Source organism: Eutrigla gurnardus, assembly GCF_963514095.1.
Source record: "Eutrigla gurnardus genome assembly, chromosome: 15".
NCBI lineage: Eukaryota > Metazoa > Chordata > Actinopteri > Perciformes > Triglidae > Eutrigla > Eutrigla gurnardus.
Window position 1 is genome coordinate 11,319,568 of NC_139938.1, and position 12,183 is coordinate 11,331,750.

Below are 12,183 nucleotides of genomic sequence, written 5' to 3' on the forward strand. Positions count from 1 at the left end.
ATTATTATGTCATATTGTTTTATTTTATCTCATTTTTGTTTACATTTTCCATCCATCCATCCATTTTCTATAGCTTATCCTGTATTTAGGGTCACAGGGGGGCTGGAGCCTGTTTACATTTTATTTATTTTAATTTATTTTAAAGAATGGCAACAGTGTATGATCTTGTGCTATATAAATACGTATTACTTTAGATAATGAGATAATAAATCAAGTGAGAATTGTGCAATCACACATTTGCAACCAGAGAAGTCGCCCCCTGATGGCCAGGCAGAGAGAATGCAAGTTTAAGGCACCTGTGCTGGGCTTCACTTCTCAGAACCGGAGCTTCCCGCCAGCCTGCAAGTGAAAACCTCCTCCAGGATCCACCTGCGACTCTCCTCTGATCCAGTCCGTGTTTCCCTCCACGCCTTCCAGCGTACAGCCAAGAACGTCACCCTCCCTCCTCCCGCTCCCCTTAGCAACAGAGGCAACATGGCGGCGTCCAGTACAGCGGATCATTCTCCAGAGATATCGACGCCGTTAAAGATACCGAAAACCGAGGTGCCATCCCCAGAGTCGGAGGATTTGAGTGACAGTAATCAATACCACTCCAATCCCTCGACCCCGAACCGCTTCTCGCCTTTGAACGTGGGCTCAGGGACCGCGGGCCGGACGGCGGCCTCATCCTCCTCCAACAGCTTCACGGCTTGCCGAGGGATGTCGTGGACTCCGTCCGAGACGAACGCCCTCATCGCGGTGTGGGGCAACGAGAGGCTGACGGAGGCGAGGATGCAGCAGCTGGAGGTCGCCGGCACCGTGTTCTCCGGTAAGGCCCCCGGGCCTGCCATGTACGAGCGGGTGTCCAGAGCCTTGTCGGAGCTGGGGTATGAGAGGACCCCGTCCCAGTGCAGGGAGAGGATGAAGGTAAACCAGGTTATGATGTCTGCACATCCTCCATCATCAGACAGGAACCCTCCCCAGCTGACAACATACATGACTGTCATGTAACGTCACTGTCACCTGTAGTACATGATGTGTTCTCATTAATTAACATACTAACTGTAATGTCTCATTGGACATTTCCCCCTATTTATTTATGATGATCACCAAATTAGTATATTTATTATCATATGTCTCTGTCAACATTTAACTACAGCTGTTAACCATTCATTGAGTCACCTCCCTGCATGTCACAGTCTGATAAAGTACGTCCAATACTAATATTTTTGAAGGTTAATGCTTCATATCGATACTTCATATCCATTTGTTTGCCATAATCGCCTGATATGTTTTCCTTTGCGGCGCCAATGTGTTTTAGAATGACGTTTGAATTCAAAATTCAAAATTGAAATGGACAGGTTGCTGACAATGAGAGGTGAGAGACTATTATGTCCTGCAGATCAGCTGTCATACTCAGCCTCTGTTTTCATGCAAATCAACACGAGGCTGTGAAACAGACCTTCTGAATTGTATTGACTCAATCATAGCCGAACACAAAGAGCATTGTCAATATTTCAGGTTTCACATTACATTCTAGTTATTGTTGAGTGCTGAGTTACGGCTGGAGCATTAGCAGCTACATGTGGATCTGTGATGACCAGCAGACACTCGCTCTGATTGGTCTGCTGACATCGACCCAACGGATCCCAACTCAAAACACACTTTGAGCTCCTGTACGTAGGCGGGTTAGACCGCTGCTAAAGTCTCTCCTCCGTGAGTCACCGTTCTGTAGACCCGTTCCAAGAAGCTGAGTGAATCCTTTCTGACTCGCCCTTCCACCACATACAGACGCTGCGGCGCTGCTACAGCCGCGTGAAGGAGCACGGCATCGGCAAAAGGAAGAGCAGCTACACTATAGAGCAGCTGGAGAAGGTGTTTGGTCAGGGAGGCTGGGACTCCCAGAGTTGTGCCCCGGTGCTCATCAACAGCAGCGGGCTGTATCAGGAGATGGAGTCTGACAGCAGCACCCTGGAAGACTTCTCCCAGGAGGACTGGTGCAACCAGGTGCTGGACTCGGCCTTCCAGGAGGGAGACATGGAGACTGGTGAGTGTGTTAGCGAGGAGCGGAAATGTAGCAAAAAAAAAAAAAAGACTCAATAAATGAACACGCGTGTGTTTGTTTTCTCTCTAGAAGAAACCCAGGTGCCTAAAAGCCGAGCTCAGCAGATTCAAATCGAGCTGTCGGAACAAAACCAGTAAGTCAACGGGAACGAGGGCTGAACTCACTTTGTCTTTGGAAACTCAGTGTGTGTTTGAAGCTTGTGCTGTAAGTTGTCGATTTCCTGACCAGTCAGGACCCGGGGGAAAATGGCATCTTAGGTCATAAACATACAATGGAACAAAGATGATATTAGCTTTATTATAGGACATAAGTAACCCACTTATAATGCATTCACAAGTATTCATTATAACTTCTAGGTATAATTATGATGCGTTATTATCCGTTTTATAATAATACGTTGTAATGTGAATATAATGCATTATAATCACTTTTGCTTATAGCAAGTGCTTATTATTTAATAAAAGTGAAAATAACACATAAAACAATGTGAAATTGAGTACTTGACTTCAAGCAAAAAATAACCCCTTAAGAAAATGTATTATCACATTATTATACATGGTTATGATACTTGACCATATACGTCATTATAGAATGCTTCACAACATGTGATTATTGTTCTAAAGTATTGTGGATATTTATTATTTATTAAGGAGATTGTAACACATGAGTATAAGTTAATATACATAAGTTAGAGGTGCTGTTTATTTAGTACTTTATAAAATGGAAACTGTGTTTTATTGCTCCGTCGTGCTTCATTGTGTGTCTTTGGTTCTCTGCAGAAAAAGGGACATGATGCAGACGGTGGTGCGTATCCTTGAGTCGGTGCAGCTGAAATGGGAGCACTTCCAGACGTGGACCGAGTTCTCCCGGCTGCACCTCTCCAACAAACTGGCCATCTTCGGCGTGGGCTACAACACGCGCTGGCGCGAGGACGTGCGCTACCACTACGCCGAAATCAGCTCGCAGGTGCCGCTGGGCAAGAGGCTCCGCGAGTACTTCAACCCGGAGAAGCCAGAGGGCCGCATCATCATGACCAGAGTTCAGAAGATGAACTGGAAGAATGTCTACTACAAGTTCCTGGACATTACCATCAGTGAGGCGCGCTGCCTGGAGCTGCACATGGAGGTGGACTGGATCCCTGTGTCCCAGTCCAGGGCGGCGGGCTGCAGCAAAGGCACATCCCACTACCTCCTCCCTGGGGACATCCCCAAGGCGTACGGACTCTACGCCATCGGCTACGAGGAAGTGCCGTCTTTGTGCAGTGCCGCTCACACCTTTGCCCAGGGCGATGGAGGAGACCACGGCTTACCTCGGTGCGAGTCAGAGAACGGGGCACACAGTCAGGCTGACGGAGAAGGTGCAGGGAAATGGGACAGGACTGGGGCCAGAGTCACTTACTGCTACCTAGGCATAGCGGAGGAGAGGACCATACAGCAGAGTCTCTTCCAGCACTTCCAGGGCCCCGGAAAACACTTCGTCCACGCCGAGCCCTCCGCCGTGACGCGTTTCCTGCAGGAGAACTGCCAGGTCTCAGATCAGTATGGGGGGGGGAGCGAAGACTCATCTCAGCGTTTTGCCATTTACATCAAATTCATCGAGGTGGAGCTGGACTTCCTGTCGGCAGGCTCCCTGCTGGAGTGCCTCGAAACTGCTATTGGTTTCTCCTTGAAGTACAACAACAAAGAAACGTTGTAACTACGCTCCGTGTTTCACATTTGTAATGACTGAAGATATTATTAACAAGTGTTACAGCCGGCAAGGCAACATGAAAGGTGACCAATTCATTCTGTCTGTTATGAAGCATGGATGTGTGCAAGAGTCAGGCATATTTTCGCAGCCTCTTCAGCTCTATCGAACTGATTTTTCATTATCAAGTCTGAAAAGACTGGCGATACACAGTATGGCAAATGTATTGTGTAGAGACGTTGGAACAGTAACTTAAGTATTACAGAGCTGCGACATCCAAGAAGTATGTACTTATTATTTTTGGCTAATGTGCACTACAAAGGTTTCTGCTGCTTGTTTAGTGTAGATAAATATCGCCTCATCAGGGAGCGTGGGGTTGGCTAGGTGACTACTGCAGTATGCGTCTGTCTACCTCAGTAGGATGTAGCAAACAAGGCAGCGAGGGGACCAGAGCGAGTATTTATTCTAAAACTGCCTTTTTTTCTGTGACTGTTGAGGTCTGGACCTGGATTCACAAAGCATGGGGGGGGGGGGGAGCGACTGGTTTATGCCTTATGCTTTGCACGTGTAACTGGGCTGCAGCGACGGATGCTCCGATGCAAATTAAGGAGAAAAAAAAAGGAAATAATCACTATTGACCATAATGGATTATGGTTTATCCAGCAGTGGGAACACCGGGTGCACAAACCCGACCAACGGTTCGACCGTTGTTGTCGATGCGATGACACGTCGACTCGCCGTGTCCCGATCCGGCATTATATGCTGATTCGGAGGCGTTACGATACGTGTCGGTATCAGAACTGCAAACTGTAAAAAGATGAAACTTAACATTTGTACTGCTGTCCTGCTGCGGTTTGCTCTTCAGAGTCATACCTGCCTCCTGCACTCCACCGGCTCGGAGGACACTTAAAGAAGCTGACTTGTTATCTGGTCAGCCTTTTTGCTGATTTCGTTGTCTTTTAGAGCTTTGATACACATGCAAACGTTTGGCCAGGTTGGTGGATGTGCGTCTGCGAAAGCAAAAGCTAGATATCCTGAAATACTTCTAGATCAGTGAGGACAATATTCATTTCCTCAGTATTCGACTACACATGGCTAGTCAGAGGAAGAAGAACTCCCTGTATCTTGTGAGTACTCGTCGGTACCAAAACAAAACCTAAATCCTTCTGCAGTGCATCACAAGTGTGCTGCAATCCCCCCAAAATAAGGTTTCACATAGCGGCGCTGAGACAGAGAACTGAATGCCCGAGGCGTTAACGCTGCATGAATTAGCCTAGCGGCTAGCTGATGTTGACTTGGTTTCGGTCACTGCATCTCCAGACAGAACAACAACCACGGTTGAATTTGGATGTTTATCATTCAGCTCGACATTTTTGAAAAGGAGCAGCTCATATCTGAATGTTGTCTCTGCTCACATCGTAGAATGGAAACATTTCCAAGCCTCTAACGTTTACTGGTGGCCGGTCCTTTGGAGCATCTGGAGCTGCAGCTGTGGGTTGTGGGTATCCGTAGACCAGCACCTCCCGCATACTGGTCTGTAAATGCACCAGTGTGGCAGAGATCATCAATCATGCTTAGGGGTGTGAAGCAGGCCGGCGAGCACTGATCTACGACTTCTAGTCAGGTTAAGACAATAAGCTGCAGGGGTTAACTCATCTTTGACCAGAACCTAAACTGAATTCTTTATGAACATGATTCCTGAGGTTATGTGCAATGTGCCAGGAAAGACAAGAGGAGAATCAAACAAGGGAGAAGTCCATATTGAATCGATGTATATGAAATCTACCTTATATAGCTATAATATAATATATATATATATATATATATTTAAAAAATATTGATGTTCTTGAGCATTCCGGCTTTTGCAAACTTGCAATGTTCATTTGTTTGGGTATACAGTAAATAAAGATAGATATGATATTTTATATTTTATTGGTTGACACCATGTCTTGTATGTGATTGTTTTGAAGTCACCGTCTTGTATGTTTACATGTTTGAAAAACAATAAATGGGGCACTCACTGGTCATTTGCCACACAGTGAAAATGGACTTGTGTGTATTTGTTTGTGCCTTTATTTCCATTTGCATCATGTTCTCCTCAATAATGTAGAAGACTCGAATGTGGAACTTCACCGTCCAGGTTCACTAAGTCGACCGACTGTAGAAATAATGTCTTGTGTTTGAGAGAAAAACATCTGTATTCCAGAGGCCAAAAACAGCTAAACATCCACCTCTTGGGGGATTCATTTCATTTATATTATAAATAGGCTGACACATTTTTGGCAGCAACTTCGGGCCATCGTTGGTAAAAAATATTTAAAATTAAGACTCCCAAACACGTCTCATTCCATTGTATTCAGAAATATTTTGTAACAACATTTAGACTTTGATCAGGTTAAAGGTAGAATTTTTTTTTTTTTGATAGATAAAGTCAGAAATTTACAAGAGAAACTTGTTTAAACTAATTTATGACGTATACTATCTTGCACATTTGTGAGTTTCTTTCTGGTTGAAATGTAAATGTAGGACTTTTTTTTTTCTCAGGACCTGACCACTGGTTTATAACTTAAACCTGTGACATTGTTAGGCCTATTTTAGGGGAGCTGGAGCTACCCTATTATTGTTCCCAAGCCCCCCCATATTTATATATTTTTGGTCTTTATTTTCAGAATAATCTCATGCTGATGAAAGGGTACATATAGTTTTAGGATTATAGCATCGTAGTCTGTGAAAACAATACTTTCGAAAAAGAAGCATTTCTGTAAAGCCTATTTATCTTTTTGTTTTTGATTTTTTTTTACAGACACCATCCCTTATTTTGCTGGAATAAATACATAATATATACATACAAAATACAGTTATTTGGGTAAAGTTAATATGTATGTTGTCAGATTTGACTGCGGCCTTTAAAACCAGTCTTGGTTTATTCTATACTTTATGACAGAAATATTACTGAGCAGTATCACACTCTGATTGAACCAATCTACAGGTGTTTTTTTAAGTACATTCTTTAGTATTCTTTACTAGTATTATGTTTGCACAGCTCATTATTATAGATTGATTCAACAGGATGCTTCGTTTCAACAACTTCTATTTCCATGTTTGTACATGTTTGCTGGTTTGTGTCATTCTATGTTGTCTATATTGTATTTGAAGCTGCTTGTTCATTTTTAAAAGAGCACACCTGTTCCCTCTCATCTTATGTAGAAGAAAATAACCTATTTTGAATGTGTAGGCCATCAACCACTGTGTCATATGAGATTCAAGTGGATGTAACTGCAGTAGCTGAATGAGACGTGGAGTGTAATTCACCCATGTGGCCAGGAGATGGCCTCAGATAGCTGCGGCTAATAATCCCAACCTGACGGAGTAGAACTGTGGGATGAAATGTTAGGCTTTGATAGACATTAATAGCTAATTTAAAAAAGAAAAGCAAACAGGGTGACAGATGTGCAGAGCTGACTAATAATTCAAAGGTGTCTCCGAGGGAGACACAGCGTGCGGATGTGATGTGCACAGACAAACAATGCCGCTGACCTTTTGGAAACCCAACCTTTGAAACTGGAACAAATATATAAATATATTCATCAAACATACAAAAAATGACTTTGTGTACAAATATGTGACATTCTAACAAGCGATTCTAGCAAAGCAAATAGAAAGGCACGTGTTGTATTCTTCACTTTAGCTAATGAATTAAGTGCCTGGCTGACTCACTTAGTCAATAATTAATGTTGCATTTTGTTTTATTTAAACTGTAGGTGCAAAATAGTATTGACTCATGGGCAGAATTTACATATATAATGTTAATACATAGCCCGTCATATCTTGTTGTATTGATAGGCCTTTGCCTTAGTCTTTTGTTCACAATCGATGTGTAATTTGTGCAGGATAACATACAGGAAACAACAGGAATATTCCACCCAATGTAAATTATTAATACTCTGCATTAGTGTTTTGTCATCAAAGCATCATAGATCAAAATTATACTGAGCTGTTTTGGAGCTACGGAGAGGAATATGACTGTACATGTGAATCTGCATGACATAACTTGACCTGAAGACAAATCAACCTGAAATTATCAAAGTGTCGTCTGCAGCCGGAAGTATGTCCTCGGATCAGTCAGCACCTCTTTTACTACTATTTCACACTCCAGCCCTGCATATCTGATCATTAAACATTCTGCTTGTATTTCCAACACTCATTCCCACATTGTTCTGTTCAGGGATCCAACAGTCCAACAGCAGTTCCTGTGTGAATGTAAAGGGTGGAGGGATACAGGTGACTGGGTTTTAGAAGAGCAAACATCTTAACATGACCAGTGGATTTCCACTGGAGACCAGCACTCCCAGCTCTCTACGGCCTGCAGGGAGCGCCTGTTTGCTTGGTCCTCATGAAGGGCAATAGCAAACACTGTGAACTGAATGCTACTTGAGCCTTTATCTTCTCCCTGGATATGAAGGCACTGCTGTTCCTCATCGTAGGGTTTCCTATCAAAGTGGATCATACTGAGTTGACTGTATACACCGTGGGCTGTTGACCCTTAACATAAATAACGTTTAATATTTAGAGTTTATTCCAGTAATGGATTAGCAGATTGACAAAACAATAATTGCCATCTATTTTAAATAATCAATTCATAGTAATGTTTCATGCAAACATGGCAGAAAAAGTTGTTTTTAGCATTTCAAATAATATGTCATGCTTTTTTTTATTGTTTTATATCATATTAAATATATGATCTTTGCGTTTGGGACTGAACAAAAGACATTTTAAGACATAAGCTCTGGCAATTTTTACTTCTGAAAAATGTATTATTTATAATGAATGTCCAAGCTCACACTGTGCAGTGTTTGTATGTGATGTGTATGCACATAATGCTATGTGCTATATATGAGTGTATATGTACTGCATATAACACTGCACATTCATACTGGATATAAAACAGATCAGCTGTTATATATACATATTTATACATATAAACATTGTGGCTGTTATTCATGTGTGGATGTAATGTGTTATGATGATGGTGACAGTAATAATCTTTATTATTGAGAATCCTTATTTCATGTCTTATCCTCTCTTGTTGAATGTCCTCCTTTGTTTCGAGGAAAATAAACAAAAACTAGCCGTACATACAGTTGATAATTAATCGGATGTTTGGCCTCCAGGTGTCAGGTTTGCTCATGATTTGGATTAGCAGTCTAGTCCAGGATGCAGTATAAGACTCTCTGCCCTGCTCAATGATATTTGCAGCAAAATAAAAACAGGCCTGTTTTGACAGCTTCCCCTCTGAAACTGTAGATTTCAGCTGGAGGCCCAGATGCAATTTACAGCAACACAAAAAAAAATCTCATCCCCATAAGGCTTGGACCCTGCTTCTTTGGATTTAATCACAGAAATAACCCTTGTTCACCTCTCATAATTGAGCAGTCATCCTGCATTAGCCTCAGCCTTGTTGCTGAGGCAACTGGGCAACCTTAGAAAAATGAAATAAAGGGGTCTGACCACCACGGAGAGCACAGGTCAGTCCATATTTTTACATGAGGGGGTGAGCTCACCTTGGGAATTCACGTCAAGCCGAGTCCAGTCTGTTTCTGTGCTTTCAGACCCAGACCTCTTTACACATGAAGGAGCAGGAGCTGAACAAAAGGATGGAGCTTTATGTTCTGTTGCTTATTGTTGGAAACGCTTGAGCCAGGGTCTTTGAAATTGGCAAATTGCACACGAGTGTGCTGGACTAGAATTATACGCCACTTTATGCTCTTTATCATGTTTAGAGACACATTCAGGTCAGCGGTGAGACATTTAAACTATGGAAAGTATTTAATAATCAATTGATGTTCTGTATGTCATAGCAAAAAAAAAATGCAATTTTGCAATTAGTGTACATAAGAAGTGGACGTCGCCCGTTGGTCTGTGGACTACAGTTTTGAAGCCTCAAGTTCAGCATTTTGCTGCCGCAATCTTGTTTGCAACCAGCGAAGGAAGTGACCATATTTGGACTGTGGAGGAGCAACGGGTGGATCTGATGAACACAAGCAGCAACCTGACTGAATTTTGATCCATCTGGATTCTGGTGTGAAGCTGCTAATAAAGTTAGCTTCATAATTCAAGGTCAACTTTACAGTTAAGGGTTAACGACATTGTAGTAGCTAATTACATTGGTAGCAATGAGGTGGTAGTGACCTATCGGCAATCTGAGTCTTTTTGCAACCAGAGGAGTCGCCCCCTGATGGCTAGCAAGTTTAAGGCACTTCTGGTTTGGCTTTACTTTTCAGAACCGGAGATTGGAGGCTGGCTAGAACGATTATTTACATTTTCATTAGTCTTTCCCATTATTTTTACATTATGTCAGAACTGTCTGTTGACATGAATCACAAAGAAATGAGTTGAGTTCATTAATGGTGCTGTCTGAGGAGCATTACACATGTTCTACTGACGTGTTTATATGATCTGTGCGCGTGACTCGAAATTATTTCCACAATTGCGCATGAAAAGTAGCACTCGCACCTGCACTATAACGCTGCGGGCCAGAGGACAGGTGTACAATCATCGAGCTGCGGATTACAGGTGGCGAAATAACGGACGTCACTCTGCGTTCCTTTCAAAATAAGAGGGGACTGTCAAGCAGAGCATTAACTCCAAACGTGTGCGTCAACGGCGGGTTTTATTTTGAAGAACCCGTCAGTGAAATCGAGGCAAACTTGACGCCGAAGCAAGGTGCCTCTGTCTCAGCGCTCTCTCTCTCTCTGTGTCTCTCTGTCTCTCTCTCTCGCTCTCTCTCTCTGGATGACAAAGGACGACAACTTGCGGAGTTGGAGCTGCCGTCTCCAGAAGGAGGGAAGTGCGGATGCAGCGGAGCGTTCAGAGGAGGAGAGCAGGAGTCAGACTACACCGTCGGTGTCGGAGGCGTTCAAACCAACAAGCTACACTTTTTGTCACCGCAAAGTCAGAAAAGAGGGGGGACAAGACGGCGTTCACGCTCCCTGAGCCCAAGTGCCCCTTACCTTCCGCGGCTAGCGTCCCTGCTGGGAGACTGACGGGAGACCTCCTCTTGACAGACTTGTCCCGAGGCGACGCGGAGCCCACAGAGGACATCAAACACGGTGACAGGCGGAGAGTGGATCCACCATGGAGGTCTACGCTACTTCCAGGAAACTTCCTTTGCTCTCATTCACCTTTCTCTGGGCGCTCTCAGGTCAGTGCGCTCATTTATACACATTTTCATACACAACACTTAACACACCATGGATAATTGATAATAACAAGGTGACAAGGTCACATTCCTGCAACACAAACTTTGACTTTTTAACATTTTGCCCATTTTTTAGCATTACTTTCTTGAATATGTTTAGTAACTTTCTGACCTGAATTCCATTGAACGCACCATCTTAATGAGTGATGGGGGAAGAAAGGACACGTCTGTTTCTGGGGTTTCTCTCTGATGGATTTCCAGCTGAAACACCTGTTTGTTTTCCACAGGATTTGAAACAAGTGTGTTACACATGATTATGTCTTCCAGGGAAGAATAATCCCTTTATAGCCGCCGCAGCAGCTCGTCACTCTCTAGCAATGTATTAAACTCCTACTTTCTCTGCTGGCTGTACAGTATAGCAGCAGCCTACTTTCTCTCCCCCCCCCTGCCATCTCTTTGATTTAGAAATTGGGGCAACCGCACAAGCGTTTTGCAAATGTTTTAAGGAATTTTAAATCTTTAATCAAACAGCGTTTCGTTTTCTTTGGCTGGAGGTCACATAGAGGCTTCATCCTCCCCTGAAATAGAGACATTATTTTATCATTCCTCTTGTCTCAGCATCAACATGACTGCCTCAGACACTCAGCTTTTAACTCCAATTCAGACCTCTCTCACGAAGCTCTCATATGGAAATACAGGAGATCTCCATTTAAGTTAGGGAGCACCATCTGCTCCAGGTGAGCGTGTGAGAGTTCCAGCACACTAACAGGCTGCTGACTGTCTTTCGTGAGACATGAAAGCATGCAGGAAGCTCTACAGTTTGCCTGGATCTGCTTTCAGCCAGCGATGCCCATGTGTGCTTTTCAGGGCTGTTGCCAAAACAATCGGCTGCGCTGACACAGCCAATCTCAGGCTTGTAACACCCAGAGGGAGGGGTTTCACCTGGGAAAAGCCATCATTTCACCCCACAGACCCCTATGATGGCCACACAGTTCAGACAGCTTTTAGGACAGTTCAGGGAAACAGCTTGGGAGCGACTAACCTGGAGCTTTAACAGCAGGCTGTGATTCATTGTGGGGACAATACAACCACAGTGACTGACCTTGACCTCAGCATTGGACTCGCCATCAATAGCCCTGCAGGTGTGTCCTGAAAACACAGAGTGGTCAAGATGCAGACAGGAAACATTCATGAATAGCGGCCTGCAGCAACAGGAAAGCTGAGCGCTCCTCGAGTCCCTGATGTGGCGGCGTGC

General features: G+C 43.7%; 2 protein-coding genes across 3 annotated transcripts in view; both read left to right on the forward strand.

The window, feature by feature from the left end:
• Positions 1-450: 450 nt before the first annotated feature.
• Positions 451-5,769, forward strand: msantd2 (Myb/SANT DNA binding domain containing 2). Its single transcript, XM_084028323.1, has 4 exons — positions 451-906; positions 1,771-2,026; positions 2,114-2,177; positions 2,824-5,769. The coding sequence occupies exons 1-4, from the start codon at positions 475-477 to the stop codon at positions 3,737-3,739; spliced, it is 1,668 nt and encodes a 555-aa protein (XP_083884449.1). The 5' UTR covers positions 451-474; the 3' UTR covers positions 3,740-5,769.
• A 4,739-nt stretch (positions 5,770-10,508) lies between these two features.
• Positions 10,509-12,183, forward strand: part of LOC311026140 (endothelial cell-selective adhesion molecule-like) — a 75,232-nt gene continuing 73,557 nt past the window's right edge. For both annotated transcript variants that reach the window (XR_014598449.1, XM_084029501.1), the window contains exon 1: positions 10,509-10,931. Coding sequence is in view for 1 of the 2 variants with exons in the window: in XM_084029501.1 (XP_083885627.1) it covers positions 10,865-10,931 (67 nt within the window). In the remaining variant the exon portion in view is untranslated. The remainder of the gene's footprint in view (positions 10,932-12,183) is intronic.